Source organism: Podarcis filfolensis (genome assembly GCF_964270895.1).
Source record: "Podarcis filfolensis genome assembly, chromosome: 3".
NCBI classification, from domain to species: Eukaryota; Metazoa; Chordata; class Lepidosauria; order Squamata; family Lacertidae; genus Podarcis; species Podarcis filfolensis.
The window spans coordinates 52484754-52501803 of record NC_139606.1 but is presented as its reverse complement, the minus strand read 5'-3'; the positions used below and the strand labels follow the sequence as shown (position 1 = coordinate 52501803).

Genomic DNA, 17050 nt, shown 5'->3' with positions numbered 1-17050 from the left:
TTACAAACTCTGGGTCAGGCTCCTGTGTATTATGATAAGAGGTATAACATGTACCTAACAGCTCCAAAGAACAAACTTGATTGTATTAATAGCCATTAATTGATTTTGTCTGATACCCATGTATTTCTGCACTCATGGGTGAAAAGAAAAACGTTTATTTATCATTTATTTATAATCTGCTCTTCAACCAGGTCCCAGGGCAGACATATACAAACCTAAGCAAGAATTAAGCAATAAAATTAAAACAGCATAAAACAAAATGCAGACTTCAGTTACAGATAGCACCAGCAGCAACAGCTGAGGGTCCCTATAGAGAAAGTCTGCTCACAAACTCCTGTCCCATGAATCTCATTGTGCTTTGGGACCACAAGCAGTGCTTATCCTACTGATCTTAAAACTGTAGCAAGTTGGTATGAGAGAAGGCCTTCTTTCACATAGTTGGGGCTTAGATCATTTTGGGCTGTATTAGTTTTAAATCAATTCCAGCTTTTTTTAAAATAAAAACAAGGCACCACAAACTTGCTTCTGGGCATTTGTTTCCCCATGTCCCTTGTTCCTAAAGCACCAATTATGACAAGTAAATCATATATATTTACCCAGTAGTGGACAATCCAGTAGCCACTACTGCATTTATATATTAGATAAAGCCTTCCAGGAGATACTGCAGCCCATCAAATAGCTGTTATTTTAACAATTCTACAGTTTAAATGTCCTTTTCCTGCCTTTCAATAGTTGTCCTCACTACTTGTGTTAATTCCTGACTTGGAACCTCTTAACACATTGTAAGAAAGAAGCAAAAAGTAATATAAAGTAACACTACAAGGAAGCAGTTGGGGTAGGTAGTACTGAGAGTGGGTAGTGCTGTGATCTAAACCACTGAGCCTCTTGGGCTTGCTGATTGGAAGGTCGGGGGTTTGAATCTGCACGATGGGGTGAGCTCCTATTTCTCTGTCCCAGCTCCTGCCAACCTAGCAGTTCGAAAGCATGCCTGTGCAAGTAGATAAATAGGTACCGCTGCGGTGGTAAGGTAAACAGCGTTTCCATGTGCTCTGGCTTCTGTCATGGTCCTCCGTGCACCAGAAGCGGTTTAGTCATGCTGGCCACATGACCTGGAAAGCTGTCTGTGGACAAAAGCCAGCTCCCTTGGCCTGAAAAGCATGAGTGCCGCAGCCTCATAGTCGCCTTTGACTGGACTTAACCATCCAGGGGTCCTATAGCTTAGCTTAGTTTAGCTTAGCTTAGCTTAGCTTAGTTTAGCTTACTGGGGTGATAACTTTACAATCAGTCCATCTGTGATTGTTTGTGTACAGACAGGGAGCTGATTTGCGGGGCATGCTAAGCCAAACCATGGTTTGGCGAGACTGCCTGAACATGCAGGTTCCTGGAAGGGAGCTCCCAGCCATTTTCTCCCCCCTGGTCCCTTTTGCTGCTATGCCAAGTTTTAGAATCAGGACAGGGCAAAGTGGCTGCAAGCTCGTCTTCAGGAGCTCACACATTTGTGTGGAATTACTAAGCTGAAGTTATTTTCCCAGCCCCACCTGCCCTACATGCTTCCTTGTAGCTCAAAGAATTCTACAGACTTTTGTCATGCCAACCATTCTAAAGATCAACATTACTGTGAAAATACATTCATGGTGACATTAAAATACAAAATGATGTAACATGTATGGCATCCATTCATGGCCTTCTTGGCTTGGGATGGGGAGAGGAAACACAAATCTCATCAGCATGTGCTTCTTCTTTTAATGGAAACCACAATTTGTAACTTAAAACACTTTTTATTATAAAAAGTAAGATTCTCATAAAGGTAATACAGTTAGACTGAGGTGTGAGGATTTTCATTTTATGTGCTGCTTTGTTTTTTTAACTTGTTAAATAATTTGAAAATTTAACAAATAAATAATTTATCAAGTCAGACAGTATTAAATGACTATTTTGAACTACATTATGCCAGTCGCCCATAATTGCAGAATGTTGCAATGATAGGAAGAAACTAAGAGATGATTTATCCACTCCTTATGCCAAACAAATAATGGGATTAATAAATGCCCTTGAGTGAATATTTCAAAAGTGAATGTTTTAAGTGTACAGTTTGTTTATCTTCAAGCTTTCGGGGGAGAATGCTACTAACAAATGATGTAACTTGTTTACTAGCATTGTTTTTCTTGCTTCCTGTGTATGTTTCATGTTTGTTACTCTTTTCTTTTCCCTCTGCTTCACTTCTGCTTCATCAGAGAGAGCTGCAGGTCTTTGCTGCCGCTTAGTAGTCCCTTGTCATAAAGGAATGCCAAGGCTTACTGATCTGTCTGTCAAAACCAAAGATGTCTGGGAAATTCCACGAGAGTCACTACAGTTGATCAAGAGACTGGGAAATGGGCAGTTTGGGGAAGTATGGATGGGTATGCAGAGAAAATACATATCTATATATATCCCATAGTCTCCCAACTTTTGGGGGCAAGTATGGAAGATGGAATGTGGAAGCAAAATGAGCCATGACCAGCAACATCAAAGAGCAGATGTCTTCGATTACTTAGGATAACATGCTTCTGACTTTGAAAACCTTTCATTCTGAGCACTGAGTAATTTATAGACGAAGAAGAAGAAGAAAGAAAGAAAGATGATCTCATATGCTCTCCTGGCTCTATATGTCAGGTTTGACAAACTACCTTCAGCTTAAGAATCAAGCTTCACACACTCTAATCTGTTAATTATGTAAAGGTTGTGATGAGCCTTCTACCTCGAAATTAAGTGAGCATGGGCACTGAAGGACAAAACCACCTTCCATCTTTCTCTGTGCATGTAATAACTGTGTGGATTATAAGTATTTCTTTTATTAATTTCCTTTCCTGTAGAAAAAGCTGATGGTTTATGTTTTAACTTAACTGTGATTGCATCGAATTGCACTCCACAAACTGTCGGATTGGCTAAGGATGCATGGGAAGTGGCGCGAGATTCATTGTTTCTGGAAAAGAAGCTGGGTCAGGGCTGTTTCGCTGAAGTGTGGAGTGGTAAGGCAGTGGAAACTGTTCTGTTTGGGATAGATAACTTTAAAGCCGTCATAAAAAAACCTGTCCGTTTCAAAATCAGAAAGCTATCATTAAACGAAGTGAAATAAATCTAAAGTTAGTGACACCTAAATCTAAATTTTTTATATGGTCTCTTGATGCCTAGTCTGTCAACTTGCTAGCTGTGCAAGTCCACATGGGCTTTGAGCAGATCACACCAAGTGCTGCCTTTGTGCAGTGTCACAAACTGCAACACTGACATTGCAGAAATTTATTCTAGCACTGCAGGCAAATAATACAGTACATATCCTTTGTATTTGGTTGAATACAGCCCTTTGTACCAGTTCCTAAGTTTCAGCATTTGTTAACTAGTCCCAGAAATGAAATCAAGATTGGGGCTATGCAAATATGTACTGACTACTTTGTCAATAGTTCCTATTGAGTTCTATGAAACAAAGTAAATGACCTATAATTTGAAATACATCTGAAAAGGGAGAAAACGTGCTCCAGATTTCAGAGTAACCAAGGTCAGGCAGCACTGGGCAGGGTGAAGCTCACCGAAGAGTTGTCCCCAAGTTCACTTTTCTACATATATATGTATGGCTACCACATGTCAATGGGGAAAAGTAAAGCACTACATTAGGAGACTTCATGGTAGTGAGGAAAAAACCTTCACTCTGTCCTGTAGAGTCAGCGAGGTAGGACATCTTTGCTTACCTGACCTGTCAGCTGCATTGCTGCAGCCTGCTGGGGAGGAGGGGTGAGATGGCAATGAGCTCAGTAAACACACTGGTAGGAGCAGGAGATTGGTTCTGCCCATGGTTCTGCCCATGCATTTGCATCACCTGGACCTTGCTACCACCTCAAGTCTCTCCCTGCCAATAAGCCACAGTGATACCAGTGACAGGAGGTCAAATAGTCATGGTGCCTTGCCTGTGTCTACTGCCTCAGTTCCTATCAAACTGGTTACAAATAAGTAGCTAAGCAACCCTGGGGGTGGGAGTTGCATGAAGACTACCTATTCTTCAGAATACGTGAGAACAAGTTGCTTGTGTGTATTAACATCTATAGGCATGTCAGCATAGCCCCTTTATGATCCAGCTTTCTCTTCTGGATCAAAATAAGTGCCTCTCATTTCAGGGGAGGCGGAATCTATAGATAGTTACCAAAAAAGTATTGAGCTAATGTGTGAATTCCTGCATTAACACACTCACCATTGTTGGTTCAATGCAGAACTAAGAGTGAATGAATTCCTTAGCTCTGTGTTTTATTTTAAATAAAAAAACACTATGTGATGTGCTGTTTTGGCCAAAGCTATATATATATTCTTCTTCTTCCATTAGTAAGTCTTTTTATAATGAATTCCCTCAAATAAATGGAACTAATTTTAGCACTGAAATATCAGTCTGCACTATTCAGTCAACTAAATTAGACTTCTGCTGATTTGTGTAAGGAGCTCAAAAATTATGGCCTCTTTTAATAATAGAGGCAGAAAAATTTATTCAAAGTTGCTCAGGGCTGTGTCTCAGCTGTGCAATAACAGTATGAAGTAGATTAGCCTAAGATCAATGGCTTGTCCTTGGTCACTTCGTTTACAACAGAGAAGTTAAAACTAGCTTAGCATATGTGTATTCATCCCTTTGGCCACTACAGTGTATGGATCTAGATTACAGTAACTGGCAACCAAAAAATGCACAGCCTCATTAATGTCCACTGCTTCTTAGATGTCTCACTTACTGATCTTTGCTACTTCTGTTCTTTGTTTACCTACTGCAAGTAGAGTCTTGTGAGTTCTGCGGACATGGGATGTTTCTGCTGACAGCATTTGTGGGTGTTTTGTAGGTACTTGGAATGGAAATACTAAAGTGGCAATAAAGACTCTGAAGCCTGGCACAATGTCCCCAGAATCATTCCTGGAGGAGGCTCAGATCATGAAAAAGCTAAAACATGACAAACTGGTCCAGCTGTATGCTGTGGTGTCCGAAGAACCTATCTACATTGTCACAGAATATATGAGCAAAGGTAGGTTAACACCATGCTGCTTGTAGATGTGAGTCAGGAATTACTCTCTAGCTTGATTAATGCAAATTAGCATCACCTTCAACCATTTGCTTACCCATTATTTTTAAAGCTACCCATTTGAAGTAATTGTTCTTTATTGCATTTTTTCTCTCTCTAAGAAGCTGAAGGTGATATAAATAGTGACAAAAGGTGATGATGTACACAAGACTGGGTGGATCCAGAGTATGATAAACACATCTTTGTGGGAATAGGTGGTGCTTGGCACCTTGAAAGAGGCCGTAGCATGGTCAGTTCAGGGGAGGGGACCCTAGACCTGATGGTGTTTTAACGACTACCGCCTAGTCACAAATACCTCTTTTTGGGCAAGGTCTACAAGATGGTTGTGGTGGTGCCATTGCCAGCATCATTGGAAGAAACTGGTTTTCTAGTCTCATTCCAATCTGGGTTCACAGCTGGGTTTGGGACTGAATCAGCCTTGATCACCCTTTATCAAGAGAGGAACACTGGAAGTGCAGCTCCCATCAGCTTTTGATACCATTAATCATGGTAACCTGGACTGTATGAGAGATGCATATTGGGGCACTGTTCCGCAGCGTTTCTCATCTTATCTCCAGGGAATATGATTTTGGAAGAGTGTTTCCCAGAGACCTGACACTAGAGCTGTATGGTATCACAGGCCATTGAGAGTGAGTTTTAGACGATTTGAAGCAAGGTGCCTTTAGTACCCTGATTATATCCAGCTTTCTCTATAACATCTCAACTGGGAATGGGTGAGCAGGCCCTGGACCAGTATCTGGATGCAGTGTTGGGCTGAATGAAGGCTAATAAAATGAGCCTGTATTCTGGCAAGATGGAAGCTCTGGTGGTGGGTTTGAGAAGTCAGTAAATTGCCTGTCCTGAATGTGATTGCATTCTCCCTGAAGGAACATGTGCATATTCCAGTGGTGCTCCTCAATCCAGTTCTGCTGTTAGAGGATCCAGATTACTTGACAGACCACCCTGTCTAACCCTTACATTTCAGTAGGTCACTGCATACTGCAGGAGAGTTTCTGCTTCAGGTCTCAAAACTATCAAGACTCAAAGCAGGGCTTTCAGTATGGCTGCTCCTGTTTTATGAAGCAGCATCCCAGTTGAGATACAACAGAAACAACTGAAGATTTTTTTTTTTTGTTTTCGGCAAGCTTTTTCAGCTGGATGAAAAGATCTCTGCCTTATATGTTAATTTAGTGTTGTTTTTAAGCCTATATTTCATTTACAGTCGTTTTCTTTTTTTCTGTTTTAAAATCTATTTTAGCTGTTTCATGTTGCCTTGAGACTGCTGTAAAAGGCAATTCATAAATAAGTTCTCCTCAGCCATATTTTATCCCGTTACAATCCTGTGAAATAGGTCAGATTGGCTGTACTAAGGCCACACATTGACTGAGCTTCATTGAATAAATGATTGTTTAAACTAGAGTCTCCCTGGCTGTAGCCTGATACAGTCAAACCTTGGTTGTTGAATGTAATCCATTCCGGAAGACCATTCGACTTCTGAAACATTTGACAGCTGAGACACAGCTTCCAGTTGGTTGCAAGAGCTTCTTGCACTCAAGCGGAAGCCACGTCGGATGTTCGGCTTCCAAAAAACGTTCAGAAACCAGAGCATTTACTTCCGGGTTTTCGGAGTTCAGGAGCTGAAACATTAGAAAATGGAGCCATTTGAGAACCAAGGTTTGACTACACCATATTGTTGAAAAAGAATGTCTTGCTCAAAGCCTATTCCCCCAGATGAGGTTCATGTCTTGGTGGGTATGCTGTCTCTGGCATTTCACAGCACTACCCTCTGCTTGCTATCTTTCATTGCTATCCTCTGCTTGCTCACAGGACAGTTTAAGGAGGATTTGACCTGCCATCAGCATGCTATACCTGAGCCTCTACATTACACGTTTCCCCACTGTTCCCCATTGCATTGTTGAAGCAGTGATGGAGAACGCCTCTTTAATTATTCTTGCGTTGACTCGTATAGTATAAACATGGCCTCTGGTTTCTTTGAGTGTTGAATTAATTGATTACTCATTAATTAAACTCTTAATGAGTAAAGAAAACAGCCTTTGATTAATTGGAGGGTATAAAAGTTGCCATTTACTCCATGTCAGAATTAGATATTTTGTGGGTGCCAAGTTAAGTGGGGATTAGAATTCAGCCTGATAGTCTTGACCAGAACACACCAGCGTTACCTGTGTGAGTGAATGAGGGTTGTTGATTCATTTTAGCAATCTTGAATCCCTCATCATATACACATGAAGCCCTATTGAACAACATATTGAAATTAATTTAATCAACTTTAATTAAATCATGTATTTAGCCAAAACACTAAAATAGTACTATTCCCCACAAGGCAGCTTAAAAGAAATTATGTAGGTACACACAATATATAGTCACATGAAAGGGCATTTGTTTCACAAATGGCAATGTTTTCTTGGACAGAATGTGTTTCTTCACTAAAACCTTTCTGGTCCCAGAGCATTAAAACTGCCTCTGTCTTCCTGCCCCTGTTGCTTCTGCTGTACAGTGAGGACTGCACAGAATCTCCTTGCATATCACTGTCAAAACCCCTCCATATCTCTCTATATAATTATTTGCATGCATATTTTTCTATGCCCACTTGATTGTGGGTGACAATCTAGCAAAGAGTTTTAAGTTGCTATTTTTAAGTGCTAGAAAGGAAACATACTTTTATGTATTTTTAATTGTGTTTTCACTTTGTTGTCAGATTGTTTTCTGCATCCCTTCTCAGACTGCTCTGAGCATTTCCTAGCAACCATGTTTTCATAGAGATGAACATCTGCTTTTGTTTGTTTGTTTAGGACAGAAATCATTTTTAAAAAGAATTTTGCGAAATCTAGCACTTTAGATATTACTTTTGTTTTTTGAAGACATGGATGATTCTGTAAGTTATGGTTCAGGGCACAAAAGATTAACCCTTGCCTCTGTGCTACATTCTTCTTACAGAATAACAAAGAATAGAAATCCCTTTTTAAGATTGGTGATATTATCACAACCACTTAACTCTTTTTGTCATTTCAGTGTTGAAAAATGGTCCATTTCTTTCTTTCCCATCTTGCTGTTCCTAGCTGCTCTGCAATCCATACCAGGCTATTTCCCCTTAACACTGTATCTTTAAATTTTTATATATTACTCCATCTTATTCTCTCTTAAATGGAAAGGGTTATTGATTTCCACTTCCTAAGGCAATTGTGGCTCCATGGATTTGCTGAGCTCAGGCGATCTAGCCACTTTCTCCATCAGGGAATGCTTAACGAAGCATTCTGAACTGACCTTCTAAATACATTACCTGCATAGAAGGCCTCTGCAAGGTATTGTTAGGGTGGTGAGAACTCATTTTAATGATGAGTTAGCCATGCATGGGCACTGGCATCTTTTACCTTTTAAAAAATATTCATACAAAGTAATTGATTGATCTTCTTAAAGACTCGCTCTTTGTTGGGTTTGCTCTGATTTCATGCAAACTGATACTAAAAGTTGTAAATTCAGAGTAAAACACTGTTTTCCCTTCTATTTTGTTTCGGCAAAGGGGGCTTTACTAAGCTGTTTTACACTTCCCGCTGCATTTACATTTAGGGATAAAAGAACTATATCTTGTTAAGTATTCTTGTCTTGTATTCTATACCCAGAAACATAGTTTACTGAATACACTTGATAGAGAGGTAACTTTGGTGATAGTTAATGAAAAGCACAAAGATCCTGGTGATGTGATATATTGGCCTGCTTTGCACCATGGCTTAGCACAAACCAAGTATGTAGTTTCCCAGAGAGGAGGTCATGGCTACTTTTCCCCTTCTCAAAAAGTTTGCTTCTGTGCTGTGCTAAGCCATGGTCTGATTTAACATGTTGTTCAGACCCAGGATGGGATTTAGCTTTCCCAGACAAACCACAAACAGTAAACCATAGGCTAAATTTTGGTTACAGCTTGTGGTTAATCTAGAGAGATCTAAATCAGAACCCCAGGTTCTTATTGCACACAAAGTCAAGCCATGGCTTAGCAGAATGCAGCACAGAAGCAGAACTGGAAAGGTGCAAAGGAGCTGCAATCTCCTTTCCCAGAGTCCACACACTTGCATGTCCATGCGAAGACATAGTTTGGTTTAGTGTGGCACACAAGCCAGGTTAATGAAAATTATAACAGTTTCTCAAAATGCACATTTCTACGTTGCTCAAAATGAATTTCACTCGCCAGAACCCAGGCACCCTAAGTAAAGAAATCTCAAATCCTAATCCCAGCCAAGTGTCAAAACAGCAAGACATCACACTTTCAACATTTGTGTGCCCACCTATCTCTATATGCAACTATGTATCTTTCACTGTATATTAAAATGTAAATTAATGAATGGTATTAAGTGAGAAAAGGCGTGAGCAAGGCATAATGGCCAGTCCAAACAAGGCATATAGTAACTTCTACAATAATATTTTTGGAAGGATTCTCATGAATCCTTTTCATGAATATATGCCCATAAATGTTTAAGGTGGAGCGTACAGGCAACTATGACAGCACGATAATCTTATGCTGGTGTCATAATAATAATATACATCAGGAGATTTTTAGGTTGGGATAGTTAGGTGTTAGAAAATCTGGTAATAGGTTTGAAGTATGAAAGTAGGGTTGTAGTTCACTTGCATTAATCTACCATTTCAGATTCTGTAACCATGTAAACTCCATCTGGTTATCTTACCTGAAATCTTCCATAAATTGTATAACCTACACTTAAAAAAAAAATGTATCATTACATTCAATGAAAAACATTGGTGTCTATGTGTTGTCCAGCACTGAGTACCTAAACCTCTTTAAACTCCCCTTTTTTTGTATTGCATTGCAGGAAGTTTGCTAGATTTCTTAAAAGATGGAGAAGGAAGAGCTCTGAAATTGCCAAACCTAGTGGATATGGCAGCACAGGTAAATTTTGACTATGTGCTTAGTACAATGTACTCATGTCTAGGTTTTGTGTTCTTTATTAAGTAGAGAGTATTGTAAATCCAACAGGTTGCTGCAGGAATGGCTTACATTGAGCGAATGAATTACATACACAGAGACCTGCGTTCTGCAAACATCCTGGTGGGAAATGGTCTAATATGCAAGATTGCTGATTTTGGACTAGCAAGATTAATTGAAGACAATGAATACACAGCCAGACAAGGTAGGATAAGTAGTCACTATAACTTTTACTGTAGCTTTCAAATGTGATTGACAGAAAAACATGCCAAAATCTTGATGGGTTTTCTTCCTACTCATCTCGTGTAAAAGAAATGTGAATCAATGTTCAATTTACAAGTACAGATTATGAAACTGTTTATCAGTTACAATACACGGGAAATGTAAGTGTTATTGTATAATATATGACCTCTTTGGCCAATTTGACCAGCGGTTTTCAATAAGAATTTCTGAAAGACAAAGAGGAATGGGATTCTATTGCTGAGTGTAAGGAAAAACGAAACAGACCCTAAACCAGGCATAGGCAACCTCAGCCCTCCAGATGTTTTGGGGCTACAGTTCCCATCATCCCTGACCACTGGTCCTGTTAGCTAGGGTTCATGGGAGTTGTAGTCCCAAAACATCTGGAGGGCCGAGGTTGCCTATGCCTGCCCTAAACTCAGTACCATACAACAGCATAAACAATGGCTTGTGTTGGATGGCTGCTCAAGCAGGCAGCAACTTGTGCACATGATCTTTATTTTCTGGCGCCTCCCCACCACAGCTCTCTGTACCCCCAAAACTATCTCACATCAGTTGGGTGCCTAAATCATGAGGGCTGTTTAATATGGGGCTGCAGTGCAAAGGGGAATATCCCAAATTTAGGCAATTCATCCCCTGCACTGCAGACCCATACAGGTCCATACAGAATAGCTCCTATTGTTCAGAATGCTTTTGACCCTACGGAGAGAAAGATCAGCTGTGTGAGCTTAAGCAACCAATGGATAAAACCCTGTCAAAGGGAACAACAGCTATAACTAAAGTAGAATATTATTTCCTTGGTGTACTGTTAAGAACATTTTAGAAGAAACTGCTCTGTAAATTCTTCACTCCATACATATGGATCAGTCCATATAGTATTTTTTCTCTTATGGATTAGTACAGCCAGCATATCTTGAAATTTATCATCCCAAGGAAAACTAAACATAACAGTCAAACGTTATGGTTGTAGCATGATCATGTAAAAATGAATCATGCAAACCAATTATTTCCTTGTTAGTTTCTAAATATTTTATTGGTTGAAGTGAATTTACTTCACAATATGTACCATTCTTTAATTCATAGCATACTTAAACTATCCTACTTTGACTTTATCATATCTATTTGAATACTGTCCAGTATAATTGCCAGTGCAGTGCATAAGGACATACAACCCACAGTAAAATCAATACAGTAGAGCAAAAACTAAAATAAAACAAATTCACAGTTAAAAACCCTCAGCAGATTAAAAGTAGTAAATAAAACAGTCTAAAAATGAAGAAAAAAAAATAAAAGCCCAAGAGAACACCCAAGAAGCCCAAGAGAAGAGGTCTTACTGGGTACCAAAAACATGTAAGCCAAGCAAATTTCCCTAGTGAGAGATTTCCATCCACAGGGCTTCACCGCTGTAAATACCATTGAGAACAAAATGCTAGACTGGATGGGCCTTTGACAGCAGGGATTATCATATGTTCTTAAAAGGTCCTCTCTGTGGAGGAGAGCCTCCACTAGTGACCTTGCTTTTGTGAAAAGCATTAGGAACTTCTCTTAAAGGGAAAACTTAATATCATTGTCTGGGCCCACAGTAACCAAACTGCTTTGCTAATAGTTCCCCCAAAAATGTATGCTCTATATAAAAATGCAGAATTAAATGAATGTTGATTGTAATACACTTGCAGATTCTTCTGTAGATTCTTCTGCATATACATTCTGCAAGAGGAAATTCTATAATCAGCCTGAGTTACATGAATTAATGCAGACCAATTGGCAATGACTTCTCTATATGCATTCAAGAGCCTGTAATTCAGATCACTGTCTGGAATTTCTCCCTTATATTTAAAATAATTTTTGAAGCAAGCTTTTAAATACTGGAGTATTGTATAGATTTCCCCTTGCTCAACATCGCTTAACTCCAGAGGGGCTGTTGATGGCATAGTAACACTTTGAAGCAATAGCTGTTTTTGTATGTTTTCCCCCACGACCCTCTCACATAGATTTTCCAGAGGGATGCAGCTGGGGGATTGTTGTGTTTATCTAGCCAGCTACTGTTCCTATGGTGTCTCTGGCACACAGGAACAGAAGACTGGCTGGGAAAGTATGATACAGGCTGGCAATTGCTTTTGGAGACAGGAAGCGCTTGTTTCTGTTAAGCGTTGAAGGTTGCATGTCAAATACACTTGGCTTTCATTTTTTTCCTCTTGCCACCTGATAGTTTGTGTACTTGACATTAATAGAACTGACTTCCTGCCTCTTCCACTCTCTAAAAAGTGCTCCTATGAATCCCTGAATAAATTGCTAAAGGAAGCAGATGGTGTTGATACCCATCTCCAGTGGTCTTATAAGATGTGGTACTATTCGTTGAGTCTGATTTCTCAGTGTTTTTCTAACATTTACGCTGACTATTTATAAGAGCAAAATAGGCCTGCAAACTTTATTTATTTCCTATCAATCATGTGGAAGCAACGGCTGGGCATGCACTGACATGTGGTTTCCCTGGCATGCAGCAAAAGCTGTCCCTGCCTTCTCACTCTTCCCTGCATAGTGTTGCAAGTCTGGCTGCAAGTCTTGATCACTATGAATGAGTGATCATGATCAGCAGGTGCTTGACAAATTAAATTTCTGTGAATTCCTTTGTGAACTGACTGGATCTAGTCCTCCCAGACTTATGTGTGGATTGGAATGTAACTATCCTTTGGATTTTGCCCTTTACCAAAACATATTTGAAATGCATATTTAAGGGCAACATTCATTTAGAAACATAGAAACGTAGAATGCATGATAAAATACAACTTCAGTACCAATTTCCATGCAGATCATGTTTTTTAAAAATATCATAGGGTTGCCATACGTCCAGAATTTCCTGGACATATTTGGAAGACTGCAGTCGGAAGCAGTTTTCGTGGCGGTGGACGTATGGCAACCCAACCCAAAAAAAGCTCAACTTTTCTGTCCGGATTCTCACTGTTTGAAATAGGGCAGCCCTAACATATTATAGTGGAATGAACGCACTTGAAATTGACATAGACTGGAAGGTTGGTATACAGATTTAATTAATAAATAATAATAAAGACTGATCCATCTATCCCTGTTCATGACACACCCACACAAAATGCCTGCGTTTTCATATGTAATTATGTATATTTTGAGGGGGGGAAATAAGCTAGTTTTACAAAAATGAGACTCCCCCCCCCAAGGGTCTAACTGCAATGCTGGATGGAAGGAGCAGGATTTTCAGGGGGGTTGACACTTGGGGAGGAAAGGCTTAACTCTTTCATTGCAGCATGCTACTATGGTAGAAAAACAGAAAATATAATACAAACCATAAAACAATATTGAAAACATTAAGCCAATAAAAATTAAAAACTACAGAAATAAAGTGGGCTAATTCATGAAGCTTTGGGAGAAAGGAATTTTCCCCCCCTACAAAATATTGGGGCTTGCTTCACTTACAGGGGATAAGAATTCTGAAGAACTGGTGCAAACAGTGATAAAATCATGTGCTCAAGTGACAGCATGCTTCACCACTATGGCATGCTGCACTATCAGCAAATCTTCATCCACTGACCTCAAGAGACCAGGGTGAAATTAGAGGGCAAGGTGACTTCACAGATACCCTGGTCAGGAATCACGTAGGGTTTAATACACAAGTAGTAAAACTTTGAATCTGACATGCTAATAGCTGGGGAGAAGACAGGAAAGGGGAAGCGAGAAGATGGGTGTTTAGATGGGTGTTACAGGCATGTGTTTGAGAGTGATGTGAGGTTCCTCACTTCTCCTCTGGAAACCTTTAACGATACTTAGGTGCCTTTCCATATGCGAGCATCATGTTCAAAATAATTATGCTTCTAGATTTTGCAATAAGAACAGGTAGATTTTGATGGTGCCAAATGCACCCTAATTTCTGATGATCACACACACAAATCACTGTCATTTATATGCAAATATACCCAGAAGCATCATGTTGTAAATATGAGAAACAAAAGAAAAAAAGCATGTTGTGGCCTGAAGTTGATATTAAGTAGAAAGAAGCTTTGAATTATTTCCCCAAGCAAAGAAATGAAGTGACCTCCTACCAGTCACTGATACCTCAATGGTAGCTGCTTTGTTCTCTCCTAGGTGCAAAGTTTCCAATAAAATGGACTGCCCCTGAAGCTGCATTGTATGGAAGGTTTACAATAAAATCAGACGTCTGGTCCTTTGGAATATTGCTGACAGAGCTAGTAACAAAAGGGAGAGTGCCATATCCAGGTAAGGAAATAAGAAACCATGCTAAAAATGATTTCAGACAATTATGCGAGTTGGGTGAAATCTGTGGCTTTAATGCTTGGATCCCAACAAATTATACGTGTGCATGGCAGAGCACCAACAAAAACCCCCCACCTCATTTCAGGCAGCAAAAACAATTCTACCTGCACACAGAGATCTCCTCCGCATATGCACTGCACTTCAAATCCTTGCCATAGTCGAGAGGCCATTTCTCTCAATTGTAGTAGCCCTGTTTGGGCATTATCTGAACTCTGCTCAGATCACACAGGGGACATGTGGGTACGTGGGCTGGCTCCATCCCTAGCCTTATCATCTCCACCCCTGAACTTTTCACGTCGAGTAGGAAGATCTGAAGGGGGATTTCTAAGTGTGTCTGGCTAAGCACACATAGAAGCATTCCCACAATCAAGAACCCTGTTCAGTCAGTTTTCCCAACCACGGAGGGGGGCGCTTCTGCATGTGTTCTGCAGACCCACAGGAAATCCCCTCCAGAACTTTGTACTCCCCAAAGAGATGGGGACACTCAGAGAAGGGTTTGGGTGCATGGCCCCGCTGTGCTCTTCATGTGTTTGCAGCAGACACCTGACAACACCTTTTCTGAATCACAATTTTGATGCACCTATAATTTAGGTGCCATCAAATGCAAATTTAAGTATTGTTCATCCACAAACTACTTTTAGGCACTCCAAGTACTGAATTTGCTATTCTGTTTGATAGTTCTGGCACGTTGAAGCCACTGACCATAATGATAATGTGTGATAAATACTTCATCTTGGTATCTGCTACTGGAGTCCTGACAAGATGATGGTGGTTAAGGGAAATATGCCCAGCCCTATTGCTTTTTTCCAAACAAAATTCATTTTCAGTACATCTCTCTGTTGTTGTTTTTGCAGGTATGAATAACCGTGAAGTCCTGGAGCAGGTAGAACGGGGCTATAGGATGCCATGCCCTCAGGATTGCCCCATCTCCCTACATGAGCTCATGATCCACTGCTGGAAGAAAGACCCAGAAGAGCGCCCAACATTTGAGTACTTGCAGGGTTTCCTTGAAGACTACTTTACTGCAACTGAACCCCAGTACCAGCCAGGTGACAACCTGTAATTTTTCTGGTCTGTGCAGACTACAGTTATCAGGTGTTCCGACTGCAGCTGACAAAGGCTGACTAGCTACTTCCAAAGGCTGCATCTTAGAGCACCAAAAAGCACTGGAGCCAGAAGCTGAGAATTCCCAGACCTAACCTGCCGTAAAGATCTGAATGTCTTCTATGAACAGAAAAGTGAACACTTGATTTTGTTCTTCATCAGAGACTCAGAAACTGCATTGTTTTGATGTTATGTAAACTGCAAAATCTTTGTTCAGTGTAAATAGTAATTCAGTGCCAATAACATCCTAGTGCTTTCCTTTTTTAAAAAATAATAATAATGCAAAGTTATGTGATTTTAACTAGTCTTCTCCTGATTCAACTAAAGTATTATTTTCCAAAAGTGGCCTCTTTTTGTCTACATTTTTTCACGTTCTAACAAAATAAAATCAGGACCAGTGTTTGGGGATTTTGGTTTCTTTTGGTTGGTTGGGTTTTTTCCTTTTCCTTTTTTGCTTTTATATATAAGATATATGTAAAATATATACATACTTGTATATATAGTTGTGGGTGCTACTGCAGAGGAAACTCATTTCAGAAACGGATTAGCCATAATGCTGAAGCACCCAGAAAAAGACTAATTTCCTTGTAGACATGAAACACTGGTGAAGATTCTGAAAGCCAGTGACTGAATTTTTGGCTTTTGCCAAGCATGACTTTTTAAATTGGATTGCACTTTTGGGTTTGACTGTGTACCTGTAGGTTGTTGTAACTTTTGATCTTTCAGAAATCATGTGCAGCATTTCCAGCAACTTTTGCCAACTGCGTGGTTTGAATTTGTGATCAAAATTTAATAACAAACTTATTAAAGCAAGAAAATGCGCCATTACCTGTTCAGACTGGAAGACTGAAACTGCAAGTACTTTCCTGTATCAAAATATGTATACTGAACATTTTCTGATTTTTTAAAAAAATTAATAAACATTGCAACCACATGCAAATAGTCTCAACCTCATAGCATTTTAATCATGTCCCCATGCTTAACCATTCATCAGGCATCCGCTAGAGTACCTTTTTCATATACCATAACCCATCGTAAAGTAGGTGTTTTAAATGTCCTGTACTGCTGATGAAATTACTTTCAATATGTCTGCAAGTGTTTCAGTGGAATTACTATGCACTTCTTTTATGGGGAAACGGGGAGGGAATGGAGGGATACACACAAGTATTACTTTTTCAGTTGTCTGTATAAGCCTTGGATACCTTCTTTTCTTACCTTTAACCAAAAAGAAACAAAAAAGCCACATCCTTTCTATGTCTCTTTTAAGTTTTTTTAAAAAAATAATTTTAGTCTTAATTACATTTTGTTGTTGTTTTTATTTGCAAGTTTACATTTTTTAAAATGTTTAACCGTCTTAATTTAGTAATTAAAAGAGTATTTTACATTTGGA

General features: G+C 39.6%; 1 protein-coding gene across 26 annotated transcripts in view; it reads left to right on the top strand.

The window, feature by feature from the left end:
* Window positions 1-17050, top strand: part of FYN (FYN proto-oncogene, Src family tyrosine kinase) — a 105885-nt gene extending 88835 nt beyond the window's left edge. For 14 of the 26 annotated variants that reach the window (XM_083608581.1, XM_083608592.1, XM_083608600.1 and 11 more), the window contains 6 exons: window positions 2235-2399; window positions 4848-5027; window positions 9902-9978; window positions 10066-10219; window positions 14368-14499; window positions 15411-17050. In XM_083608581.1, the coding sequence (XP_083464707.1) occupies window positions 2235-2399; window positions 4848-5027; window positions 9902-9978; window positions 10066-10219; window positions 14368-14499; window positions 15411-15619 (917 nt within the window). In that variant the 3' untranslated portion in view covers window positions 15620-17050. Of the gene's footprint in view, window positions 1-2234; window positions 2400-2852; window positions 3009-4847; window positions 5032-9901; window positions 9979-10065; window positions 10220-14367; window positions 14500-15410 lie in introns of all 26 variants that reach the window. The other 12 variants (XM_083608590.1, XM_083608589.1, XM_083608597.1 and 9 more) reach the window with 3 other exon arrangements.